Source organism: Rhinolophus ferrumequinum, chromosome X (assembly GCF_004115265.2).
Source record: "Rhinolophus ferrumequinum isolate MPI-CBG mRhiFer1 chromosome X, mRhiFer1_v1.p, whole genome shotgun sequence".
NCBI classification, from domain to species: domain Eukaryota; kingdom Metazoa; phylum Chordata; class Mammalia; order Chiroptera; family Rhinolophidae; genus Rhinolophus; species Rhinolophus ferrumequinum.
This window is the reverse complement of record NC_046284.1, coordinates 39,471,244-39,499,066: the sequence shown is the minus strand read 5'-3', so window position 1 is coordinate 39,499,066 and position 27,823 is coordinate 39,471,244. Positions and strand designations below refer to the sequence as shown.

At 37.3% G+C, this 27,823-nt stretch overlaps 2 protein-coding genes across 3 annotated transcripts in view; one reads left to right on the top strand and one right to left on the bottom strand.

Annotated features, from left to right (window-relative positions):
• The window catches only part of SLC6A14 (solute carrier family 6 member 14), a 77,434-nt gene extending 73,707 nt beyond the window's left edge, over positions 1 to 3,727 (top strand). Inside the window, exons 13-14 of one of the 2 annotated variants that reach the window (XM_033118443.1) lie at positions 233 to 400; positions 1,223 to 3,727. In XM_033118443.1, coding sequence (XP_032974334.1) covers positions 233 to 400; positions 1,223 to 1,369 — 315 coding nt within the window. In that variant the 3' untranslated portion in view covers positions 1,370 to 3,727. The remainder of the gene's footprint in view (positions 1 to 232; positions 401 to 1,222) is intronic. The other variant, XM_033118516.1, reaches the window with a different exon arrangement.
• A 316-nt stretch (positions 3,728 to 4,043) lies between these two features.
• On the bottom strand, positions 4,044 to 26,662 carry CT83 (cancer/testis antigen 83). Its single transcript, XM_033131281.1, has 2 exons — positions 26,549 to 26,662; positions 4,044 to 4,352 (listed from the first exon to the last, which is right to left on the bottom strand). The coding sequence occupies exons 1-2, from the start codon at positions 26,660 to 26,662 to the stop codon at positions 4,044 to 4,046; spliced, it is 423 nt and encodes a 140-aa protein (XP_032987172.1).
• Between the last annotated feature and the right edge of the window lie 1,161 nt (positions 26,663 to 27,823).

Below are 27,823 nucleotides of genomic sequence, written 5' to 3'. Positions count from 1 at the left end.
GGAAGAATCAATTCATAGCCAAATACAAGTTATTTAGTTTTGTTTATTTAGTATTGTTATCTTCTGGCTAGTTACCTGATTGTCTTAGTTGCTTGAATGCATTTTCATTATAATTGTTTTTGATAAATTATTTCTAAGGAATGGAATCAAATTGCTAATAATTTGTGCAATTGAAATCATTAGTGCAATAAAGTCAAATCTTTTGCATTGTTTTCATATTTTACTTTCACAGGCAATTTTGATCTGGTCACTGGTGAAATTCCAGAGACCTGTTTATGCTGAAATTCCATACCCAAACTGGGGAGTTGTGCTAGGCTGGTGTATGATTATTTTCTGCATTATTTGGATTCCAATTATGGCTATCATAAAAATAATTCAAGCTAAAGGAAACATCTTTCAAGTAAGCACATTAAATTAATATTATTTGTACTTCATATAAAGTATTTATGATCAAATCAATGATTAATTTACCCACATGGTGGCAATATGAGCTTAGGACCATGAGATCAAATTAATCACTTTTTCCTTTAGGCTACTTTTATACCTTATGCAAACATCCATTATTATGTGTATAACATTGTATTATACTACACACATATTTGCATGTCACCCTGTACTAGACTGTAAGCTCCTTTAAGGAAGTGTCTTGTCTTGTTTGTTGCTGTAGCCTCAGGTCCTATTAGAACACTTATCACATAAAAGTTATGATCTGTATGCTTGTAATAAGTTGTTCCTCAAGATGATGCAAAGCAAGTGACCTTTTTACTTTATATCTATAATCTTCACTTTTAAAATCTGATCTGGTTATCATACATGTCGTAATAGGTGTCTAGACTGGAAAAAGGCTGGTAAATTATCTTGAACACAAATTAGACCGAGTCATCCTTCTATCGTAGAGACCTAGGGGAATGGAGTTGATTATGGTATCTTACTAGGATGTAGGACAATGACAAGGTAGTCTCAGGAATCAGAAATTAAATTCCCAAGCCCATCCAAGAATGGATTCAGATCAATGGTTTGACCCTGGAGCTCCCTTTCTTTGGTTCTTGAAATTTCCCAGGTATACAGTGGTTTAGAGCCTCACCTAATTGTCACCCTAAGGCCAAGACAATGAAATTTAACATTGTAAAATGAAAATGTAGTTTTATGTTTGTTTATTTACAGAATATAGTACTTGATTTCTAAGACAAGCTTTTGAAAATTACTATTTTTTTCATTTTAGCGCATTGTAAGCTGCTGCAGACCAGCTTCTAACTGGGGTCCATACTTGGAACGACATCGTGGGGAGAGATATAAAGACATGGTAGACCCTATCAAGGAGACTGACCATGAAATGCCTACTGTTAGTGGCAGTGGAAAACCAGAATGAGGTCTAATTTTTAAAAATATGTGTTTGTGGAATATGATTAATTTAGAATAGGGGAAAATTTTTATTTATTTGTATGTTAATTGAGTAGGAAAATGTATATATCGTGTTCATAATAGTATAAGAAGCTTTATTCCCCATTTAAGCAGGAATGGAAAATCAAAATGTGAATCTACTAATGTTTAGCAATGTGCTTATTAAATTTATTTTTAGATTATCTGTCTGTGTAGCACACACACAACTGTCTCTATTTCACAATAACATTTTTGAACATATTACCATAATATTTTTCTAATATATTGAAGGCATTATTTTGAGCTGGTTATTTAGAAAATAGATATATTTTCTATTATACAAGTTTTTAAATATTACTTGCTTATGTTTTCTTGGTACACAGTCTTTCTTTTCCATAAAGCTGGGGAAACTAAATCACATATTTAAAAGGAACTGTTAAAATTGAAAGTTAATTAGAAATGTCATAAATATATGGGGAAAATGGACTATGTATATAATATGAAGACTGTTCTTTGGTACTTTTGATCCAATATGTCTAAGAACTTCATGTAGTATGGCTCACCTTTTCTATGTGAACTTAGTAGTTATGTTCTTTATTTACAAATAGTTAAATAAGACAGAAAAATTAGGATCCTATGACCAGTAAGTGGTAAATATAGAAAATGGAATCCAGAATCTTTGAGTACTTCTTCCCCCATATGATGTATTCCTTAGGTTATATTTAGAAGAAAAATATGACCCATCTAATTTCGACTGTGTTTCACAGAATTAAGAGTAGTTCATTATACTCTCTGAAATCTAGGTTTAATTTTAAATAGAACATAGAACAAAATACTAAGAGGAAATGGCATCAATCAAATCTAAGATCTTATGTTGTAATATATAGTTAGTAGATCAAGTAGAATGATTTTGTCTTATTGAATAAGTTACTACTACAACTGATATCTTATTTACATACTTATAGGAGATAAACTTGTCAAGAATGAGAGAAGCTGAATTAAAAAGTCCTATGTCCCAGTTTCCTTACAAGAGATAATGAAATTTTATTATATCACTAATTGTTTTATACATTGATTACATAGGAACAATTGGTTTAAGCATCACAGCCTAAGAAGATGAACACTGCCACAACATGTAGGAAACTTTTCAACTATTCTTAAGGTTCTTACCTGGGCTTCAGATAATGTATGGAACTGCAATTATATGTAATATTTTCCCATGTGCATGCATTTTTCCAGAGGGATAGTCATAGTTTTGATCAGACTATCAAAGGGATCCGTGACTCTATACAGTTTAAAAATCACATACACCACTGCTGGCTTTTGTTCTTGGCAACTAAGCAATAAAAGGAATAATTTTAAGCCTTAATTTCTTATACATTTTAATTTCATTTTCCTTTTCCTTTTGATTGAAAGAATAAAGGAGAAAGTGATTAAGGTATTTCTTTTACTTATACTGGTAATTTGTTTTGGGGGGAAGAGGCATGGAGATAGATAAATATGTAGGCCTATAATTGAACAATCTCAGTGAGTTATGTATATATGTATATTAATAAAAGGTGAACTCATGTTAGGTATTTTGAGGTTTTTCTTTGAGGGTAGGTCACATGCTGTTAGAGAACTTGGACAGAGAGTTAATTCCTCAGTTACCCTGGATTTTATAAAACGTTATATGAAATAGATGGGTGACTAGAGCTTAGAAATACTCCTTTCTGAATTTTAATGCATGTTACATCACATGCCATTATAATATGGTGCTATTTGAGGTGTGGATTTTTCACCAAATGGAAAAATGCATTCAGTTTTCTATAGGTGACTCTTGCAATTCAGGAAAGACTGAGGTACATTTCTAATGAAACACTATCTAATTGGACGTGGGGGTGATGGGAAAGAAATCCCTTTCAAGAGCTGACTACACAGAGTAGGGAAGAGTGTGTGTGTGACTGTTTTCACAAGTGTGTAAAGCACAGATCTTAACAAAGTGCCTGGTGTATTTTTAGAGCGCTCAATAATAGCCCTTATTAATTATTATACAGATTTCACAATGGGAAGAAAGAACATTCTGCATAATGGAAAGTGTCCCATCAAATCCTGTTTACTTTAATGCAAACTTGGAGACATATACAGTAGTATATTGTAAACCATTGGAGAAAAATGTTTTTCACACTTGAGTGAAATTAAAATCACTGTGTCAACTATATTCTTTTTACTCTAGCTTATTAAAAAAACTTTTTGAACAACTTTTCTGTCTCTATTGTGCTTTCATTCCTTCCCTCGTAAAATATATACAGTGGTACCTCGGTTTTTAAATGTAATCCATTCCGGAAGACCATTTGAGTTCTGAAACATTCGAAAACAGCCGATAGCTAGGCCTCAGGATCTTGCACTCAGCAGAAACCACGTGACATGTTCGACTTCTGAGGCGTGTTCGAAAACTGAAGCATGTACTTTCCGGTTTACCGTGTTCATAAACCGAAATATTCGTCAACGGAGACGAACCGAGGTACTACTGTATTAGCAACATCTAAACAATCCTTTTAATGTGAGTAAGCAAATTGATGAATATCTGGGATTTTGTATCTGACTTGGAATACCCTGCCATTTTAAACAATAATTCATTTGGAATAAACACATACAATCAATTGAATCCACTCAAAGTGCCTTTAATGTTCACCTCCAATGTCGGTACATTTTCCAAGCATGCCAGTGGATTTCTGGTTAACTAATGCATCCTTTACACCCTTAATAACTAGGAAATATTCCAATTCAGTCAGCTTGTATTCCACGATGCTGAGATTTACCAATATTCGCTTCTGCATGGCTATCGAGCGTGGGAAATTAATTAAGACATCCTGAGAGAGGCTGTTGACTTCAAGACTTGTGTTAGTATTGCTCTTAGTTGACCCAGTACAAGAGGATGGTCTTACTAGTGCAAGAGAAAATGAATTTGATGACATTTCACCAATGTTTCTCTGTAAGGGAAGGAAATTAAACATATGTAGTTTATTGTGTTTAGCAATTTGCAAAGACTACAAAATAACAACATGTTTATTAGTCTTCATCACCGAAAGGAACTTACTATCCTCCCCTAAGAAATAGAAATTAAAAATCTGTTCAATGACTACATTGATTTGGAAATATGTTCTTCCCAAACACAGACTGAGGGAAATATATATATGAAAATGGTCTTTTAATGCTAAAATGCCATATCTTTAAACAAATAAAATAAAATGTCATATCCTCGCCTTATATTTCTTGGAAAGTCCAGTAAGTCTGTATTGGGACTCTGTCTGACTCTTACCTAAAAGAACTTCACTTGCAGCTTTAAATACCACAAAGAATAGCACATTTTAACTTAAATTATTTGTGAATGCCCCAAAAGTTCTCATAAAGATTGCTGAAAAGGAAAACACAGGGGAGGAAACAGAAACACAGGGGTAGTAGAAGACAGAGAAGAAAAGAGAAGCCTCAGATTCTTAAAATGGGAGGTGGTGGTGTGGAGTGTGCATTTTCAACTAGTTTTCAAGTGGGTGAAAAGCTGACCATGTCACTTAGTGACCTGTTGCATTTCACAACAGACAATAGCTGTCAAATCACTAGTCAAGATGAGAGAATTGTAGGGGTAAAGAAGAAACATCGGGGGCTCTTTCAAGAGAAAAGGTGGAATGAGGGGACCTCCCCTTACCCCTATTTTACCATTTTACTATCTTTCTACTCTCTTAGACACCCCCCTCAATCCATGTAGTCATTTAGCTTCATCTCTTTCCAATCTCTCGTACACACTTTACCTGAAAAAGATTTTTCCAAAAGACAACCGTACAGGCGAACAAAACGCCACCCACTAGGAGGAAAAGGATGTTCATGACTCCTCTTTGGCCTCTTCACTCTTCACGCTTCTGGGGCACTAAGGCACTGGGTGGGCAGGCGGCCGCTAGCCACCCGGAATTGGGAAGTTCCCGGCCAGAGTGCTAAGCGTCCTGCACTGCCTGCTGCAACTGGGATGGGCTTCAGTGTCGGTCTTTATATACTAGTAGAGGCCCTGTGACCTCACAATTGAGCACGCACGTAGGGGGCGCTGCATCATAATCTGAGGACGTAAAATCCAGCCTGCAAGAAACCAGGTGGCACTTGGTGAAGAGTTTCAGGTTGTTAGGAGAGCAAGAGAAGATGGGGAAGTTTGCGATTTCCAGGAAGCTGAAATGTGGTAAAGTATGAACTCCAAATTGGCTGGTTAAATGCAAGATTTTAAAAGTACTTTGCCTCCTTTCTTTTTAAAAAAGATATGTTTGTCTTTGCTGCAACCACTCTATTTATTTCAAAAACAAGTTCAAAACAAGATAGAAATGCACTGGAAAAAGGAGTTACCCACAAATTGTAAGACTTTGACAGAAACTTCGTCCACGCTCCCATTTCTATTTTAGGAATCACTCCAACGCTATTTGCATTGAGATAATTATGTACGTCCGTGTCACTGTATAGGTTAAAAAAGTAATTCCAGGGTCATTTTCCCGTTTAATTCTCACAATAATTTTGTGCTATAGGTTTTTAAAAATACTGCGTCTACTTTTGGCAATGCAGAAACAGATTTAGGTGTCGGGAAAACGCATTTGAAGCTAGTAGCAAAAGCAGGACCCGAACCCACAAAATTTGAGTCCTGAGGTAAACTCCCCCATTCTCTCACTCTCATCCCCAGCCCTGAACTCTCTACCTCCACTGGCTGACTGGTGAGAATCAAGTATTTCACATTTTCCACCCAAGGTATTGAATTCACACTATATTAGGAATAGTATTAATGAAAGCTAACAGGCACAGGAAACATTGTACTAGACAAGTCAGGAATGTTTAAGAAATTCAGGTAAATCTGGGGAACGTAATTTGGTGGTTACCAGAGCGTAAGGGTGTTGGGGGGTGGGGGATGAGGGTGAGGGGGATCAAATGTATGGTGATGGAAGGGGAGCTGACTCTGGGTGGTGAACACACAGTGTGATTTATGGATGATGTGATACAGAATTGCACAACTGAAATCTATGTAATTCTACTAACAATTGTCACCCCAATAAATTAAAAATAAATTAAAAAAAAAAAGAAATTCAGGTAAATATACAAGATGACACTGAACTAAAAATAATAGCCAAGATAACCTGAAGATGAGTGTCAAATTGCAGCTCACTAACTCTGCTTGGGGAATAACTCTCCTCTTCATTTAGAGGAAAGAGAGGAATTACATTTATATACTTTCTATATCAAACTTATTTTCCAATTATGAGTTCAAAGCTTAAAGACTTAATTATTCTACAAATATTTATTAAACATCCATGGGCACTGTGATGTATTCTGAGAATATGATTATGAGCAAAAAATAAAGCCATTGATCACCTGGAATGTGCATTCTAGCGTGGAAGACAGACATTAATCAAATACCCAGAGAGATTAATGTAAAAGTGCTAATGAGATAACCATGTATCATGTTTGCTCTCAGAGTATCCTGGATCTGTGGTTTCATATCTGACATTAAATTGGGGGAAATTCTCAGTCCTTACTGCTTAAAATATTTCTTCTTCATCTCCTTCTCGTCCTCCTCCTCCTCTCCTCCTCCTCCTTCTTCTGTTCCTCCTCCTCCTCTTCCTCCTCCTCCTCCATTCTTCTGGTATTCCAGTTGTGCATATGTTACACATTTTGTAGTTGTCCCACAGACATTGGTATTTTATTCTGTTTTTATTTTTTCAGTTGTTTTTCCTCATTTTAATTTTGGAGATTTCTATTAACATATCCTCAAGATCAGAGATTTTTTCCTCAGCCAAGACCAGTCTACTTATAAACCTATTGAAGACATTTTTCATTTCTGTTAGAGTTTTTGATCTCTAGTATTTCTTTTCATTTTTTTATTTCTTAGACTTTCCATCTCTCTGTTTATATTACCCATCTGTTTCTGCATGTTCTCTCATTTTTATATTGGAGGACGTAGCATATTCATCACAGTTGTTTTAAATTCCCAGTCTGATAATTCCAACATCCATATTATATCTGAGTCTGGTTGAGATGCTGCTTTGTCTCTTCAGACTGTGTTGTCCCATTTTAGGATGTCCAATAAGCTTTTCTTGATAGCCAGATAGATGGACTAGTTAAAAGAAATGGCTGAAAACAGGACGCTATTAGTAACGTGGTGGTAAGGTGTGTGTGTGGAGGCAGTTAAAGGAAACATCTATAGTCCTATGTTTAGGTTTTAGAGTTTTAGTGAGCTTTTATTTATAGACTGTGAACTTGACACATGTTTCTTAGTCTCCCCTCCCCTACTTAGGACGGACAGAATGTCTAGAGTGTGCTGGAGTTCAGTATTTCCCTTCTCCTATGTGGAAAACTAAATGAATATTTCCTTTCTTCCATGGAAGGCTAGAGCCTGCTGGAATTGGGCATTTCTGCTGCCTGATGTTACTTAGCATTTGATAAAACCCCAGCAGGTTAGGCTCTGGCTAAATTGTTTCTACTGTGAGCACACCTTAATAAGGATAATAGAGGGGTGGCCGGTTAGTTCAGTTGGTTATAGCACTGTGCTCTTAACAACAAAGTTGCAAGTTCGATTCCCACATGGGCCATTGTGAGCTGCTCCCTCCACAGCTAAATTGAAACAACTATTTGACTTGGAGCTGATAGGTCCTGGAAAAACACAAATAAATTAAAGTTTAAAAAAAAAAAAGAAAAATTTCTTTAAAAAAAAAAAAGAAGAAGAATAGAACTCTCTGTCATATTTTGTGATGGTTTTCATTCCCTTGCCAGAAGCATGAGAGGATTTTTCTCCAATGTTCACTGTGATCACTTGGTAGAACTCTAGGTAGCAAAACTTTCAAAAGTTGGGGGCTTCTGATGCCTGGGTCTCCCTAAAGTTCTTATCTCTCAGACTTGTCCACACTGAGTCTCCAGCAATTTGTATACAGTTCATGTTTTCTTACCCTAGTACTATTTCTCTATTTGTTGATTTCTGTTCTGGTAAGTGGTGGTTCTTTGAATTCTCCTTTCTGTCTAATTTGAGGGGCAACATTTGGCCTGTGACCTCACTTCTATGGATATAAGAAGATTTGTTGATTTTTAAGTTTGTTCAGCTTTTACTTGTTATAAGGATGGAGTGGCAACTTCCAAGACTCTTACATGGTAGACTGGAAACCAGAAATCTTGAGTAGTGTCAGTTTGCTAGCATTTTGTCAAAGATTTTTGCATCAATATTCTTAAAGGGTATTAGTCTGTACTTTTCCTTTCCTTTCCTTTCTTTTCTTTCCCTTCTCTTCCTTTCCCTTCCCTTCTGTTTCTTCCCTTCCCTTCCCTTTCTTTCCCTTCTTCTTTTCCCTTCCTTTCCCTTCCCTTCCCTCTCCCTTCCCTTCCTTGTCTTGTCTTTTCTTGTGCTTGCTTTGCTTTGGTATTAGGGTAATGCTGGCTTCATGGAAGGCATTAGGAAGTCCTCCATCCTCTTTAAGTTTTTGGTAGAATTTGGGGACTGATGTTAATTAATTAATTAATTTGACATTAAATAATATTTTATATTCGTTTAGATGTACAGCATAGCGATTAGATGTTTATATGATTTAAGAAGTGATCCCCCTGACCAGTGAGTACCTGGCACTATACATAATTATAACCATATTAATGACTATATTCCTTATGATTTACTTTACATCCCCATGACTGTTTTGTAAGTACCAACCTGTACTTAACGCCTTCACCTTTTTCACTCTGCCCTCTAAACCCCCTCTTATCTATCACCCCCATAGATCTAGTACCCATATGACACTATACACAGTTATTACAATATTATTGACTATATTCCTTATGCTATACCCTACATTTCCATGACTACTTCATAAAACCAATTTGTACTTCTTAATCCCTTCCCCCCCATTCACCCACCCTAACTGAGTTTTGATGTCTCTATACCATCTCCCAAAATTGTAGAGGAAAAGTTAGCTTTTTACTGGGATAATTTTGTACATGTCTGGGGCTGGCTTTTGCTCATTTCTCTCTTCCCCCCTTTATTTCCTTCTGTATCTTTTGGGATAAGATAGTATATAATTGCTCAAAAAATTATTTTGTCATTATGTGAAAACTCTAGGAAGTGTGTTTATTCCAGAAAAACTGTCAAGAACTTCCAAACAAAAAAGAAAACAATTGACTCCATGCGTTTTGTGACATTAAATATGTTGGCTTTCCGCTATGGAAGGCACTGTGGAGGTTCCTCAAAAAATTAAAAATAGAATTACCATATGACGCAGCAATCTCTCTCCTGGGTATATACCCAAAAAATCTGAAAACATTTATCCATAAAGACACGTGTGCTCCAATGTTTATTGCAGCTTTATTTATGGTGGCCAAGACATGGAAAAAACAAAAATGTCCTTCAATAGATGAATGGATAAAAAAGTTGTGGTATATGTACACAATGGAATACTATTCGGCCGTAAGAAAAGATGAAATAGGACCATTTGTGACAACATGGATGGATCTTGAGAATATAATGCTAAGCGAAATAAGTCAGACAGAAAAAGCAGAGAACCATATGATTTCACTGATAGGTGGTATATAAACCAAAAACAACAAACGAACAAGACAAACAAATGAGCAACAAAAACTCATAGACACAGACAATAGTTTAGTGGTTACCAGAGGGTAAGAGGGAAGGGGGGGTGGTAAATGAGGATAAAGGGGATCAAATATGTGGTGATGGAAGGAGAACTGACTCTGGGTGGTGAACACACAATACAGAATTGTACACCTGAAATCTATATAACTTTACTAACAAATGTCACCCCAATAAACTTTAATTAAAAATAAATGCATAAATAAAATATGTTGGCTTTCAAATTGTTTTTCCTCACTAAAACTGCAACTTAGATAAAAAAAATTAACTTTGACTTCAGACAATGGCCTAGGTTTGTAGGTAAATAACAATATTAGCAGAAAAGCGAGACTCTGATTTTGTGAGTTGATTTGAAGAAACAGGGTTTTATGAATTATATTGGAAAATATTTCATGTAATATTCCAAATATACAGACAACACTTTGGACAAATAAGAGTGATTTAAATTTTAGTGCAATAGCAATTTTTTGTCTTCTCCCTGACTTTGCCACCATCTATAAATAATAAAGATATAATATTCTAGATAGCAAAAGATTTGAGTTTAATTTATCAAGTTTTAAAATATTAACATTTCTACTTTGTTTTATAGATCCAGTAAGTTGTGATTATTTTTTCCACAAATAGTTTTAATTTACTAAAATACAAAATTTTGTTGAAGTAAATAAATGTGCAATTATGGGTATATTTTAAAGAGCTTAGTCTTGTGAATTTTTTAATGCTACAAATCATAAAAAGACTAATTACTTTGGCTTAAATTATAAGTTCCACATCCTTAGTTAACTTTATGTCCTTAAATTCATATTAATTAATTTAGTAAATATTCTTTGGCTATCAGGACAATTTCTAAGGAATAAAGATTTACAAAGAATTGGTCACTATACACAGTTTTCATTTACCCTTGTTCCTTATTTATATAACAGCTATAATTTAACAAGATTAAGACACCTTTGGATAGTAATAGTATAGGTGTTTATTGTTACTTTAAAATTTTCTAAGTGATATCAAATGTATGGTGGTGGAGAAAAAGAGCTAGAGAGTACTTGATTTATTGATTTCTAGTTTTCTCTGTAAGGAAACAAGTTTTAATTGATTGGTCTGGTACAGATAAATAGTTGAATTTAGACTAGGTACAATAGTTACAGAGAGAAATTAATACATAGGAGATAGCAGATATACTTTATATTTTTGTTTATTAGAGGAATTATTACACTTTTATTAGGATAATAAATTCAATGTAATATGTATATTGTTTTACTTAATATGTTAATAAAGCTAATTACATTTTTAAGATAAGATGGAAAGCTTTACATTATCATGTAATTCTACATTTATGTGTGTCTAAACACACATATAAAACTATGTTAAGATTAAAAATAAAGGTAGCATATGAATACTTTGCTGGAAATTACTACATGAGTAGTATACAGAAAATAGATTCAGAATTTTTTTCATCAAATCCTTAACAGTGTTTATTTATCTCTGGGTGGCAAAAATTTGGATGATGTTAATTATCTTTTTTTTTCTGTAGTTTCTCATTTTTTAATTAAATTTATTAGGGTGACAATGGTTAATATAATTACATAGGTTTCAAATGTACAGTTCTATAATACATCATCTATATATCACATTGTATGCTCACCACCCAGAGTCAATTCTCCCTACATCCCCATATATTTGACTCCTTTTCCCCTTTTCTACCCTCTCCCTTCACTCCTTAACCTCTGGTACATCCCACATATGAGTGAAGTCATATGGTTTTCAACTTTTTCTGCCTGACTTATTTCAATTAAGATAATAATCTCAGGGATGTCATCAAAATGGTGGTGTGAGGTGCGCCTCTGTAAAGCTCCCCTGGAATTTACAACTAATCGAACAACAATAACTCCACAAAGGACTCCCTGCACAGCAGACACGCAAGACGAAAAGGCCCACTACTGGATTTACTTAAAGGTGGGCAAATCACACGAGCTGGGAAGGAGGGAAGGGAGAAGTGCGGAGACAGAGCCATGTGGGCGCAGGACTCAGACCTAGATCAGTGCTCCGAGCTCGCTGCACCCCAGAACTACTGCAGCGGTGGGAGACGGAAGAACTCAGACTGCTAGGGCTCCACTTATGGCCCACAGGATGGAGGGGCCAGCATATAACACAGCTGAACCCAACGATCATGGCAGAGACCTCGGAGCAAAGACTGAGGGAAGAAGGCTGAAAACGCTGGTTTAAGCCCTCACTGCCGAGCAGAGAACGGAAGCCCTAGGCAATGAGACTAGCCACCACCTCCCTACCCTCCCAGAGCTCGCCCTGCACCCACCTGCCTAGTGCTAGAAGCGGAACGGTAGCAGTGTCAGATCAAAAGAATAGAATATTTGCTCATCTGAGAACTGTGGACCGCAGACACAGATTCACAGCCCAACCAGTTCTGGCCAAGGGGAGGGAGCTGTGGAAGCAGGACTGGCTGTGGTGGTGGACACCACCATCGCTCTGGGCCACCTCTTACAACTCACCCCGCCCCTGGCCCCACCTGACTGGGTGGATCCATGCAGAAGTACGCAGAACTGCTGAACCATACGGGCTCTGAATCTGCTGCAGGAAGAGCTTTGGAAATTCAAAAGCTCTCCTCATACACACACGGACACTGTGCCCTGCGACCCAGGTGACCTATTAACAGAGGAGAAGTCCGGCTCCCAGGGAATACCCCCATTGTGTGAGAGCTGGAATAGTGCAGAGAAAATATAGCACTACCGTGTGAGAGAGAAAAAAAAGGCTATAGTCGGAGAGAAAATAAAACATTCTACCAACAAGTACTAGAAAAAAAAAGACCTCTTCATATCAACCTGTTGCAGAAGTCACTCCTGTAGATGTCTAAGGAGAGACATAATAAATCAATAATTGCCATGAATAACCAAGGCAACAAGACAGCTCAGAAAGAAAGTGAAAAGTCTCCAGAAAAGGAACTTAAAGATATGGAAATATGTGACTTAAATGACACAGAATTCAAGATTGCAGTTCTGAAAACAACTCAACGAGATGCAAAAAAACACAGAAAGGCAGTTTAATGAACTCAGAAACACAATCAAAGAACAACATGAGCATTTTAAGAAAGAGATTGAAATTTTATAAAAGAACCAAATAGAATTTCTGAGGATTAAGAAGTCAATAGAAGAAATTAAGAATGAGATAACCGTCTTAGGTAGTAGAGTTGATCAGATGGAAGAAATAATAAGTGACATCGAAGATAGAAACCTGGAAATTACACAAATAGAAGAAGAAAGAGACTAGAGACTTAAAAGAAATGAAAGAATTCTACAAGAACTTTCTGACTCCATCAGAAAGAGCAATATAAGAATAATGGGCATACCAGAAGGAGAAGAGAGAGAGAAGGGAACAGAGTATATATTCAAACAAATAGTCGATGAGAACTTCCCAAACTGGTGGAAAAAACTGGATCCTCGAATCCAAGAAGCAAATAGAACACCTAATTACCTCAATCCCAACATGCCTTCTCCAAGGCACATTGCATTGAAGTTGTCAAAAATCAACGACAAAGAAGGTATCTTCAAGGCAGCCAGAGAAAAGAAGACGCAACCTACAAAGGAAAGCCCATTAGATTACCATCAGATTTTTCAGCAGCAACTCTGCAAGCCAGGAGGGAGTGGAACCAAATATTCAAAGTATTGAAAGAGAGAAATTATGAGCCAAGAATAATATATCCAGCCAAGATATCCTTTACATATGAAGGAGGAATAAAGACCTTTCCAGACCTACAGCAGCTGAGGGAATTTTCTCATACACGACCTGCACTACAAGAAATACTAAAGGAGCCTATTCGAACACCATCAACAGGGAGAATTTGAGGCAATCAAAACATAAAAAGGGGGAGAGTAAATGCCTGAACCGGAATATGGGAATGCAGAAAGGAAGCGTGCTGAAGAAAATGGAATACTCTAAATATCAAACTTTCTTTTATATAAACTTAAGGGTAACCACTCAAAAAAAATCCAGAACTGAAATATGTACTGTAATAAAAGAAGAAACATAGGGAAACGTCATAGAATACCAACATACAGAAATAATAGACAACAACAAAAAGGAAAACAAAAAATGGAGACAGAGCCTCAACAGAAAACTAAAGATACAACGATGGGAAATCCTCACATATCAATAATCACCCTAAATTTAAATGGATTGAACTCACCAATTAAAAGGCACAGAGTAGCAGATGGGATCAAAAAACTAAACAAACCATATGCTGTCTCCAAGAGACACATCTCAGCTACAGGACAAGCATAGACTCAAAGTGAAAGGGTGGATATTGACATTTCAAGCAAATGGTACCCAGAGAAAATCAGGTGTAGCCATAAAGATATAAAATGAAACAGACTTCAGGGTGAAAAAGGTAACAAGAGGCAAAGATGGACATTTCGTAATGGTAAAGGGGATTATACAACAAGAATACATAACAGTCATCAATATTTATGCCCCCAATCAGAAAGCACCGAAATATACCAAGCAACTACTAACAGAACTAAAGGGAAAAATTCACCAAAACACAATTATACTAGGGGACCTAAATACAACACGGACAGCTATGGATAGAGCATCCAAACAGAAAATAAATAACAAAATAGCAGCCCTAAATGACACACTAGATGAAATGGACATAATTGACATATATAGAGCACTTCATCCTAAAACATCAGACTATACATTCTTTTCCAGTGTATATGGAACATTCTCAAGGATAGACCACATATTGGGACATAAAATCAGCCTCAGCAAATTTAAGAAGATTGAAATCATACCAAGCATATTCTCTGATCACAAGGCTTTGAAATTGGATATCAACTGCAAAAAGAAAGCAGGAAAAAACACAAATACATGGAGATTAAACAACATACTTTTAAAGAACAACTGGGTCAAAGAAGAAATTAGAGGAGAGATCAAAAGATACATGGAAACAAATGACAATGAAAATGCGTACTACCAAAATTTTGGGGATGCAGCGAAAGCACATTTAAGAGGAAAATTTATGTCATTAGAGGCCTATCTCAAGAAACAAGAAAAATCTCAAATAAATAACCTCATTTTACACCTTGAAGAACTAGAAAAAGAAGAACAAGTGAAACGCTAGGTCAGCAGAAGAAAGGAAATAAGAAAAATCAGAGCAGAACTAAATGAAAGAGAGAACAAAAAGACAATACAAAAAATTAATGTGACAAAGAGCTGGTTCTTTGAAAAGATTAACAAAATTGAGAAACCCTTGGCTAGACTCACTAGATAAAAAGACAGAGGACACTAACTAACAAAATAAGAAATGAAAAAGGGGAAGTTATCACGGACACCACAGAAATACAAAGGATCATCCAAGAATACTATGAAGGAGTATATGCCACCAAATTCAATAACCTAGAAGAAATGGACAAGTTCTTAGAAACATAGATTTCCAAGGGTGAACCATGAAGAACTGGAAAATCTAAACAGACCGATCACCATTAACGAAATTGGATCAGTCACCCGAAACCTTCCCAAAACCAAAATCCAGGACCAGATGGCTTCAATAGTGAATTCCACCAAACCTTCAAAGAGGATCTAATACCAATCCTGCTCAAACTCTTCCAAAAAATTGAAGAAGTGACAGTACTCCCTAACTCATTTTATGAGACCAACATTACCCTGATACCAAAACCTGGTAAGGACAACACAAAAAAAGAAACTACAGACAATATCTCTGATAAATACAGATGCAAAACTCCTAAACAAAATTCTAGCAAATCGAATACAACATTGCATTGAAAAGGATCATTCATCACGACCAGGTGGGGTTCATCCCCGGGGCACAAAGATGGTTCAACATCCACAAATACATCAATGTGATACATCACATAAACAAAATAAAGGACAAAAATCATATGATTATATCAATTGCTGCACAATAAACATTTGACAAGATACAACATCCATTTATGACTAAAATACTTAATAAAATAGGTATAGATGGAAAATGCCTTAACATAATAAAGGCCATATATGACAAGCCCTCAGCTAATCTCATAATTAATGGTGAAAACCTGAAACCCTTTGCTCTACGTTCAGGAACACGACAGGGCTGTCCCCTATCATCTCTGCTTTTCAACATAGTGTTGGAAGTCCTTGCCAGAGCAATCAGGCAAGAGAAAGAAATAAAAGCCATCCACATTGTGAGTGAAGAAGTTAAATTATCACTCTTTGCAGATGACATGATGCTATCTATAGAAAACCCTAAAGACTCCACCAAAAAGCTATTAGAAACAATCAACAAATACAGTAAAGTTGCTGGCTACAAAATCAACGTACAAAAGTCCATTGCATTCGTATATACTAACAATGAAATCTCAGAAAAAGAAATACAAAAAACAATTCCTTTTGCAATTGTAGCAAAAAGAATAAAATACCTAGGAATAAACTTAACCAAGGATGTGAAGGACCTATATGCTGAAAACTATAAGACATTTTTGAAAGAAATTGAAGAAGACAGAAAGAAATGTAAAGACATTCCATTCTCATGGATTGGAAGAATCAACATAGTTGAAATGGCCATATTACCCACAGCAATATACAGATTTAATGCAATCCCCATCAAAATCCCAATGGCATTTTTTAAAGAAATAGAACAAAAAATCATCAGATTTGTTTGGAACCACAAAAGACCCTGAATAGCCAAAGCAATTTTAAGAAAAAAGAACAATACTGGAGGTATCACACTCCCTGACTTTAGATTGTACTACCAGGCTACAATAATCAAAACAGCATGGTATTGGCAGAAAAACATACACATAGACCAATGGAATAGAATTGAGAACCCAGAAATAAAACCACATAAATATGGATAGATAATTTTTGACAAAGAAGCTAAAAACATACAATGGAGGAAACACAGCCTCTTCAACAAATAGTGCTGAGTGAATTGGAAAGCCACCTGCAAAAGAATGAAACTGGACTGCTATCTGTCACCATGTACCAAAATTAATTCAAAATGGATCAAAGACTTAAGCATAAGACCTGACACAATAAACTGCATAGAAGAAAACATAGGTACTAAACTTATGGACCTTGGGTTCAAAGAGCATTTTATGAATTTGACTCCAAAGGCAATGGAAGTAAAAGCTAAAATAAACGAATGGAACTATATGAAACTTAAAAGCTTCTACATAGCAAAAGAAACCATCGACAAAATAAAGAGGAAACCAACTGAATGGGAGAAGATTTTTGCAAACAGTGCCTCCGATAAGGGGCTAATATCCAAAATATACAAGGAACTCTTAGAACTCAACAACAAAAAAACAAACAACCCAATTGAAAAATAGGCAGAGGTCCTGAAGAGACATTTCTCCAAAGAGGACATACAAATGGCAAATAGACATATGAAAAAATGCTCAACATCACTAATCATCAGAGAAATGGAAATAAAAACCACAATGAGATATCACCTCACCCCAGTAAGAATGGCTATCACCAAGAAGACAAATAGTAACAAGTGTTGGTGAGGCTGTGGAGAAAAAGGGACCCTCATACACTGTTGGTGGGAATGCAGACTGGTGCAGCCGTTATGGAAGGCAGTGTGGAGGTTCCTCAAAAAATTACGAATAGAATTACTATATGACCCAGCAATCCCTCTCCTGGGTATCTACCCAAAAAATCTGAAAACATTTATCCATAAAGACACGTGTGCTCCAATATTCTTCGGAGCTTTATTTACGGTGGCCAAGACATGGAAACAACCAAAATGTCCTTCGATAGATGAATGGATAAAGAAGTTGTGGTATATATACACAATGGAATGTTATAGAACCATTTGTGACAACATGGATGGATCTTGAGAGTATAATGCTAAACGAAATAAGTCAGACAGAAAAAGCAGAGAACCATATGATTTCACTGATATGTGGTATATAAACTAAAAACAACAAAAAACAAGACAAACAAATGAGAAACAAAAACTCATTGACACAGACAGTAGTTTAGTGGTTACCAGAGGGTAAGGGGGGTGGGGGGTGGGAGATGAGGGTAAGGGGGATCAAATATATGGTGATGGAAGGAGAACTGACTCTGGGTGGTGAACACACAATGGGATTTATAGATGATGTAGTACAGAATTGTACACATGAAATCTATGTAATGTAACTATCAATTGTAAACCCAATAAATTAAAAAAAAGACACTGTGTAAATCATACGCTTTCATAAGTAACTATTCCTTTATAAATCAATGTAGTGAATGAAGATCTCATCCTTTTGGTTATGGTTTAAGTACCATGACTATCAGAAAATTTGTGAAATGTGAAATATTGATATGCTGAATCTTATGAAATGTGAAAGATTATCAATATTTTTGAAATATTAATTTTAAAAATACTTCATAAAGATATGTGTGATATTATGGAGTGTGGTGTTACACATTAGACACTGGTAGGTTGTTGTCACTGTCTGTGATAGAGATCAAGTATAGCGGTACATATACAATTTCAATAATGGGTAACTGCGTCTTGGAACAAGGGGAAACAATAAGGACATGAGGAGGGAACAAGTCAAGTACGTGTGGCTTAGAAGGATGGTTGAGAGGTAAGACGTTATGGGGAGGGGAGAGAGAGAGAGAGAGAGAGAGAGAGAGAGAGAGAGAGAGAGAGAGAGAGAGAGAGAGAGAAAGATCCAGCACTAAAATTGTGTAGAAGAAGGGAAAAAAGCTGCTGTTGTTAGTTCTTACTGAATTGCCATTAAAGCTTAACTGTGCAGCCTTATGGCCGATCTTTATTTGGTAAAGCTACACTGTCCAGACAGAAATTATGTAGTACTATCTTATTCTTGAGGGGTGATGAGTAAAGAATGTTTTCATCTTCATTTCCCTTTATAATCAGGCTTATCTAATAGGCTTATAGAATGTGGTTTGGGAGCCTTTGGGTGAATTCCTTGCCACTTCATTCTTACACAGGAAAAGATTAATTCCCCTACTGCCAAACTGAAATTCCTAGGGGATTAAGTTGTGAAAGCTTATGTTTACTCCAAACTTTTTTTTCTTTTTTTTTTAATTTATTTATTTTTAGTTTATTGGGGTGACAATTGTTAGTAAAATTACACAGATTTCAGGTGTGCAATTCTGTATCACATCATCCATAAATTACATTGTGTGTTCACCACCCAGAGTCAGCTCCCCTTCCATCACCATACATTTGATCCCCCTCACCCTCATCCCCCACCCCCCAACCCCTTTACCTTCTGGTAACCACCAAATTACGTTCCCCAGATTAATTTTCAAACCCGTGGCCATCCTGTGGTCACCGACTGCCCTCCAATCCCCTCACCCTCCCCCCAACCCCCCACCCCTCCCGCCCATCTAGCAACCCTCAGTTTTTCCTCATTGTCTTCCAAACTGTTTCTGATTAGTTCATTCACTTATTCTTTTCTTTAGAATCCGCAAATAAGTGAGATCATATGGTACTTATCTTTCTCTGTCTGACTTATTTCACTTAACATAATGTTCTCTAGATCCATCCATGTTGTTGCAAATGGTAAGATTTCTTTCTTCTTTATGGCTGCATAATACTCCATTGTATAAATGTACCACAGTTTCTTAATCCAGTCATCTACCGATGGGCATTTTGGTTGTTTCCATGTCTTACCTATTGGGTATAGTGCTGCAATAAACATAGGAGTGCATAAAGATTTTTGAATTGAAGTTTTGGATTTCTCCAGATAGATACCTAGGAGAGGAATTACTGGATCATAGGGTAGTTCCATTTTCAGATTTTTGAGATACCTCCATACTGTTTTCCATAGTGGCTGCACCAATCTGCAATCCCACCAACAGTGCACAAGCTTTCCCTTTTCTCCACATCCGCGCCAGCACTTGTTGTTTGTTGATTTATTGATGATAGCCATTCTGACTGGTGTGAGGTGGTATCTCATTGTGGTTTTTATTTGCATTTCTCTGATGGTTAGTGAGGTTGAGCATTTCTTCATATGTCTGTTTGCCATCTGTATGTCCTTTTTAGAAAAATGTCTCTTCAAGTCCTCTGCCCATTTTTTAATTGGATGGTTTGTTTTTTTGGAGTTGAGTTGAGTGAGTTTTTCTTAGATTTGTGATATTAATCCCTTATCAGATATATCATTGGCAAATATCTTTTCCCATTCAGTAGGATCCCTTCTTGTTTTATTGATGGTTTCCTTTGCTGTGAAAAAACTTTTTAGTTTGATATAATCCCACATGTTTATTTTTTCTCTTAGTTCCCTCGAGCGAGGGGATATATCAGTAAAAATCTTACTCCGGGTAATGTCTGAGAAGTTTCTTCCTATATTTTCTTCTAGGTATTTTATGGTTTCAGATCTTACATTTAAGTCTTTAAGCCATTTTGAATTTATTTTTGTATATGGTGTAAGGAGGTGGTCCAACTTCATTTTTTTTGCATGTGTCTGTCCAGGTTTCCCAGCACCATTTATTGAATAGACTGTCTTTACTCCATCGTACATTCTTGCTTCCATTGTCGTAGATTAAATGGCCATATAGGCGTGGATTTATTTCTGGACTCTCTATTCTGTTCCATTGATCTATGTGTCTGTTTTTATGCCAGTACCATGCTGTTTTGATTACTGTAGCCTTGTAGTATAATTTGAAGTCAGGTATTGTTATACCTCCCACTTTGTTCTTATTTCTCAAGATTGCCTTTGCTATTCGGGGTCTTTTATGGTCCCATATAAATTTTAGGATTATATGTTCTATTTCTGTGAAAAACGACGTTGGCAGTTTGATAGGAATTGCATTGAATATGTATATTGCCTTAGGCAGTATGGACATTTTAACTATATTAATTCTTCCTATCCATGAACATGATATGTGTTTCCATCTATGTATATCTTCTTTCATTCCTTTCTTCAGTGTCTTATAATTTTCTGAGAACAGATCTTTTACTTCTTTGGTTAAATTTATTCCCAGGTATTTTATAGTCTTTGGAGCAATTGTAAATGGGATTGTTTTTTTAATTTCTCCTTCTGATGTTTTATTATTGGTATATACAAAGGCAACTGATTTCTGAATATTAATTTTGCATCTTGCTACTTTACTAAATTCATCTATCAGCTCTAATAGCTTCTTGGTGGAGTTTTTAGGGTTCTCTATATATAGTATCATATCATCTGCATACAATGATAACTTTACTTCCTCCTTACCAATTTGGATGCCTTTTATTTCTTTTTCTTGTCTGATTGCTGTGGCAAGAAATTCCAGCACTATGTTGAATAGAAGCGGAGATAGTGGGCAACCTTGCCTTGTTCCTGATCTTAGGGGGAATGGTTTTAGCTTTTCCCCATTGAGTATGATGTTAGCTGTGGGTTTGTCATATATGGCCTTTGTTATGTTGAGATATGATCCCTCTATTCCCACTTTCTTAAGGGTTTTTATCATAAATGGCTGTTGGATTTTATCAAATGCTTTTTCTGCATCTATTGATATGATCATGTGATTTTTATTTTTCATTTTGTTAATGTGGTGTATCACATTAATAGATTTGCGGATGTTGAACCACCCCTGCATACCAGGGATGAATCCCACTTGATCTTGGTGAATGATCTTTTTAATGTATTGCTGAATTCTGTTCGCTAATATTTTGTTGAGGATTTTTGCATCTATGTTCATTAGAGATATCGGCCTGTAGTTTTCTTTTTTTGTGGTGTCTTTGTCTGATTTTGGGATCAGGGTGATAGTGGCTTCGTAAAAAGTGTTTGGGAGTTATCCCTTCTTCTGGATTTTTTGGAAGAGCTTGAGGAGAATAGGTGATAATTCTTTTTTGAACGCTTTGTAAAATTCACCTGTAAAGCCATCTGGTCCAGGGCTTTTGTTTGTTGGGAGACTGTTGATTACTGATTCAATTTCCGTGGTGGTAATCAGTCTATTCAGGTTTTCTGTTTCTTCTTGAGTTAGCCTTGGAGGGTTGTACGCCTCTAGAAAATTGTCCATTTCTTCCAAATTGTCAAATTTGTTGGCATATATTTGCTCATAGTAACTTCTTAAAACTCTTTGTATTTCTGCAGTGTCCGTTGTCACTTCTCCTCTTTCATTTCTGATTTTATTAATTTGGGTCCTCTCTCTCTCTTTTTTAATGATCCTGGCTAAAGGTTTGTCGATTTTGTTTATCTTCTCTAAGAACCAACTCTTGGATTCATTGATGTTTTGTATTGTTTTTCTGGTTTCTATTTCATTTATTTCTGCTCTGATCTTTATTATCTCATTCCTTGTGTTCCCTTTGGGCTTATTTTGCTGTTCTTTTTCCAAATCCCTTAAATGTGAAGATAAACTGTTGATTAGTGATGTTTCTTGTTTCTTTAGGTAGGCCTGCAAAGCTATGAATTTCCCTCTTAGGACTGCTTTCGCGGCATCCCATAGATTTTGGGTCGTCGTGTTTTCATTTTCGTTTATCTCGAGATATCTTTTGATTTCTTCCTTGATCTCCTGCTTGACCGATTCATTATTTAGTAATAAGTTATTCAGCCTCCATGAATTGGTGTGTCTTCCAGTTTTTTTCCTGTAGTTCATTTCTAATTTCATAGCATTGTGATCAGAGAAGACAATTGGTATGATTTCAATTTTCTTAAATTTATCAAGACTTGTTTTGTGGCCTAACATATGGTCTATCTTGGAAAATGTTCCATGTGCGCTTGAGAAAAAGGTGTATTTTGCAGCATTGGGGTGAAATGTTCTGAAAATATCGATTAAATCCAAGTGGTCCAATGTATCATTTAAGGCTGTTGTTTCCATGTTGATTTTCTGTCTGGAAGACCTGTCCCTTGCTGTCAGAGTTGTGTTGAAGTCCCCGACTATAATAGTGTTACTGTTGATCTCTGCCTTTATGTCAGTCAATACCTGTTTTATATATTTAGGTGCTCCTATGTTGGGTGCATAGATGTTTACTAGGGTTATGTCCTCTTGTCGGATCGATCCCTTTATTATTATATAGTGCCCATCTTTATCTTTTAGTATGTTCTTCATTTTAAAGTCTATATTGTCAGATATAAGTATTGCAACTCCAGCTTTTTTCTCGTTTCCATTTGCATGAAATATCTTACTCCAACCCTTCACTTTCAGCCTGTGTGTGTCTTTTGTTCTGAGGTGAGTCTCTTGTATACAGCATATACAAGGGTCTTGCTGTCTTATCCAGTCAGCCACCCTATGTCTCTTGATTGGAGCATTTAATCCATTTACATTTAAAGTGATTATTGATAGGTACATAAATATTGCCATTTTTAAATTTGTAGTTAGGTTGTTTTGATCTTTCTTCTATTTACAGAAGTCCTTTTAGTATTTCTTGCAATGCTGGCTTGGTGGTAATAAATTCCTTTAGCTTATTTCTTTCTGGAAAGCTCTTTATCTCTCCATCAACTTTAAATGATAGCCTTGCTGGATAAAGCAATCTAGGTTGTAGGCCTTTTTTTTCCATCACTTTGAGTATCTCCTGCCACTCCCTCCTGGCCTTCAATGTTTCTGTAGAAAAATCATTTGATAGTCTTATGGGAGTTCCCTTGTATGTAACCCTCCATCTTTCTCTTGCTGCTTTTAGGATTCTCTCTTTGTCTTTAAGCTTTGCCATTTTAACTATAATGTGTCTTGGTGTGGACCTGTTTGGGTTAATCCTGGTTGGAACTCTCTGCACTTCCTGGACTTGTGTGTTGGTTTCCTTCATCAGGTTGGGGAAGTTTTCAGACATTATTACTTCAAATGTGTTCTCAATCCCTTGCTTACTCTCTTCACCTTCTGGTATTCCTATGATGCGCATGTTGTTGCGCTTGATGTTATCCCAGAGGTCTCTTAGGCCATCCTCATTGTTTTTTATTCTTTTTTCTTTCTGTTGTTCCGTTTGGGTGATCTCTGCTACCTTGTCTTCTAAGTCGCTGATTCGATCCTCTGCTTCATCTAGCCTGCTGGTTATTCCTTCAAGTGAGTTCTTAATTTCGGTAATTGTGTTCTTTAGTTCTAACTGGTTGTTCGTTATGATTTCTACATCCTTCTTTATGTCTTCTCTAAGCTCCTTAAACATTCTTATCACCAGTGTTCTGAACTCTGTCTCTGAGAGGTTGGTTACATCTGCTTCATTTGGTTCCAGTTGTGGAGGCTTCTTCTGTTCTTTTGTTTGGGACGTGTATTTTTGTTTCTCCATTCTGGCTGACTGTGTTTATTTTGATATATTAGGTAGATCCCCTAGAGTTCTTAGTTCTTGCTAGGTTATCTTATGTAGTATGTGTCCTTTATATTTGACTCGCACCACGTCGTCCTCCTCTGCGTGTGCTCCAAAGGTGACTCTTGTGTTGTGTACACTGTCCCATTCAAGAAGATCTTTGATTGCTTCCCGCTAGTGAGCAGGTGGGGTCAATTCCTGGGCTGACCTGCCGTGAGACTTGGCTCTGCCCCCCACAGGGCACTCTGCTGCGTGAGGGTTGACCACCCCAATGTGATTTGGCCTCTATGGGCTCCAGTGCCTGCAGAGAACCCCCTCTAGGTGTGTGACCTGCAGGTCAAACCCGGCTGCACTCTGATTTGGTCTGGAGTTTGCCCCCGGATATGCCGAGTCCTGTGCCTCCCAAGCTGGGCCCCGGCAGGGCAGTCCCAGAACAAAGCAAATCACCAAGCACAACAGCAACGACAACAGCAAAGAAAAAAAATCAAGTACATTCACATGCAAAAAAAAACAGCCGATAACCCCCGCTCGACACAGGCAAAGATATCAAAGATACAAAGACAAAGCAAAACAAAACAAAGCAAAGCAAAACAAAGCAAAACAAAAAGCAGCGACCGTCTCGGCCTGAGCCCACCAAGCAATGACCAGGTTGTCCTCTGCTGTACCAAAGAGCCCCCTGCTTATTGCGCAGGCAGAGCCAGTCACCTGGTGCCCAGAGAGACCCTGGCACTGCAGACTTAAATGCGTGGGCCTGAGGGGTCTGGATGATAGTCTCCACAAAGTCAGTGCAGCTTCTGCCCTTGTCCGCACATATGCACACCGAGAGGAGCACCAGCAGCCCTTTGTCCAGAACTCCAGAGTCCTAGGGCACTTCTTCAGTGTGTGTGTATGGGTGCAGGCGGGAGATTTCTGATCTGCTGACCGTGCCTCACAAGCTGGGCCCCGGCAGGGCAGTTTCAGAACAAAGCAAATCACCAAGCACAACAGCAACAACAACAACAAAGAAAAATATCAAATACGTTCACATGCAAAACCACCTGATAACCCCCACTCGACAGAGGCAAAGATATCAAAGATATAAAGACAAAGCAAAACAAAACAAAACAATGCAATACAAAAAGCAGCGACAGTCTCGGCCTAAGCCCACCAAGCAATGTCCAGGTTGTTCTCTGCTGTACCAAAGAGCCCCCTGCTTATTGCGCAGGCAGAGCCGGTCACCTGGTGCCCAGAGAGACTTTGGGACTGCAGACTTAAATGCGTGGGCCTGAGGGGTCTGGATGATAGTTTTTACAATGTCAGTGCAGTTTCTGCCCTTGCCTGCACAAATGCACACTGAGAGTGGCACCGCCAGATCCGTGACCAGTACTCTTGAGACTTAAGGCACTTCTTCAGTGTGTGTGTGTGAGTGCGGGCGGGAGATTTCTGATCTGCTGAAAGCCCAGAGCTGCGCCTGCCTCACTGCTGATCTCCGGGTGTGTCTCTGCAGCTGCACCCACCCCGCCCTAGGCAAGCCAGGAAGGGTGGGGGCTGGGGATGGAAGGGTCTTCACTCTCCCAGCCCAGCCGCGAGTCGCCCTCTTCCCGCAGGCCAGAAAAGGTGGTGGCTGGGGGTGGAGGAGTCTCTTCTCTCCTAGCGCAGCCAAAATCACACACACTTCCCAGTCTCCCTGGGTCAGGGCTGCCCGTCAGGCTTCCCAAAGCCTGAGCATTACGGCTCCTCTGTAATCTGACACCACTCCTCAGTTCAGGAAGTCTCTGGAAGGGCGGAGTAGGATTGGAAGAGCGGGGCGGGGGAGGGGCCCAGGTATGGAGGCTGTGCTCCTTGTCTGGCGTAGGGCACACTGGCCGCTTTCCTGGCGGGAGAAATCAGCCGTGGGAAGAAAATGTATTCTTAAATGTAATAATTACTGTAGTATTCCAAATCCCTTCTATTTTTACTATTGCATCAGATGAGTTTCTATCACATTTCACACACTGGAATTTTCTATAAGCTACACATAGTAGATGATACTTGATCTTGATGGAGATTTGCTTTGAGTATTGTAGCAGCAGGAGTAAAGTCACCCTCTCTCCAGGCATTTCCATCAGATGCCTCAGCTTCTATTGCCTCAGCTTCTATCTATTTGAGATGATTAGATATGGTCTGCAGGCTTCCTGATGTTGTGCCATATAATGGATTTGAGAAGGAGTACATAGAATTCTCTGTTTTCTCTGAGTTGCTCCAATTCCCATAAATTGGATTAACAAATGCACAGTTAACACTTCCTTTAGTTTTCCTTACTGGTACTTTTCTGTTCGCAAGGAAACATAAGACCGCAACTGTAATATGAGTCATCAGGAAAGCGAATCCAATACCCAGGAGAGTCCATATGCTATTTTGAGTGTAGGCGAAATCTGCAGCAGGCGGGTTAACTTTGATGTGGCATCGATTTCCTTTCCATTCTTGTCCACATCGACACATAGGACCATTTTTCTACACTACACAAGTCCCACCATTTCTGCAGTAAGCCATTGGACACTCTGAGCAGCTGGACTCATCAAATTGGAAGTCCATGCAGTCGGCAAAACCATCACAGTGCTTGTAACGTGGGACACAGCTGTTAGAGGATGTACACAGCAAAGCTCCATCAGAACAGATGTCATTGGCTCCAAAAACACATTCTGGGGTAAAGGAGATATCATCAAGGGCAATAAAGATGTCTTCATTTCCACTCAAATCAGCTTCAAATGCCACCTTAAACGCACTGTTACTGGAGAGATGTACATGTCCATATATCCAACCGGCTCTCGTGTCCCCAGTCACCGACCAAACCAGGATGTTTAGCCCAGATTCCTCAATGGTATACACCTTTTGGAGAAGCAGGCATCTCCTAAGCAAAAATCACTTTTTATATTTATTTCTCCATAAATGACATAATCTAAGACTTGACAGGAAAGGGATCTGGGTCAGCTAACTGTTTCCAGTCTCACATCTACTCCAAACTTTAGACATAAGACTTAAAATACTTCTCTGACTTCAGACTTGAATTTATACTACTGTGTATATTACATCAATTTTTCTAATATATATATATATATTATATTATATATATATTAATTATATTATATGTTATATATATAATATATATATATATTATATATATATATATATATATATATATATATATTACATATATATGCTGGGATTCCATTAGTTATCTGTTGAAGTCTTGCTGGTAGAAGGAGGTAAAATGAGAAAACAGGTTTAATGGAGTGTATGAGGGTAGAGAATAGGATAGAGTGAAGAAAAAAAAAGAATGCTGAGGACATCATGTATAAATTTAATCACTACTCCAGAATTTTTCCCAACACTTGACATATACTCCATAAAATATTGAATTTGAAAATACCAGATTTCTCAGTCACTTGGCTAACATTATAAAATATGTGTTGGCAACTTGGTGAATGTTTCAATATGAAATGTTTACATTATAGTTGGATCATTGATGGTGCTTTTGATGGTGATGAGAGTTAGATAAATGTATTTTGTTACATGGGCAATTTATTTATGAAAATCATTTGGTGTCTTTAGTAATTTTGATAGCAAGATAATGTCTTACATTTGTTTACATTATTATTCTTTCCAAAGCA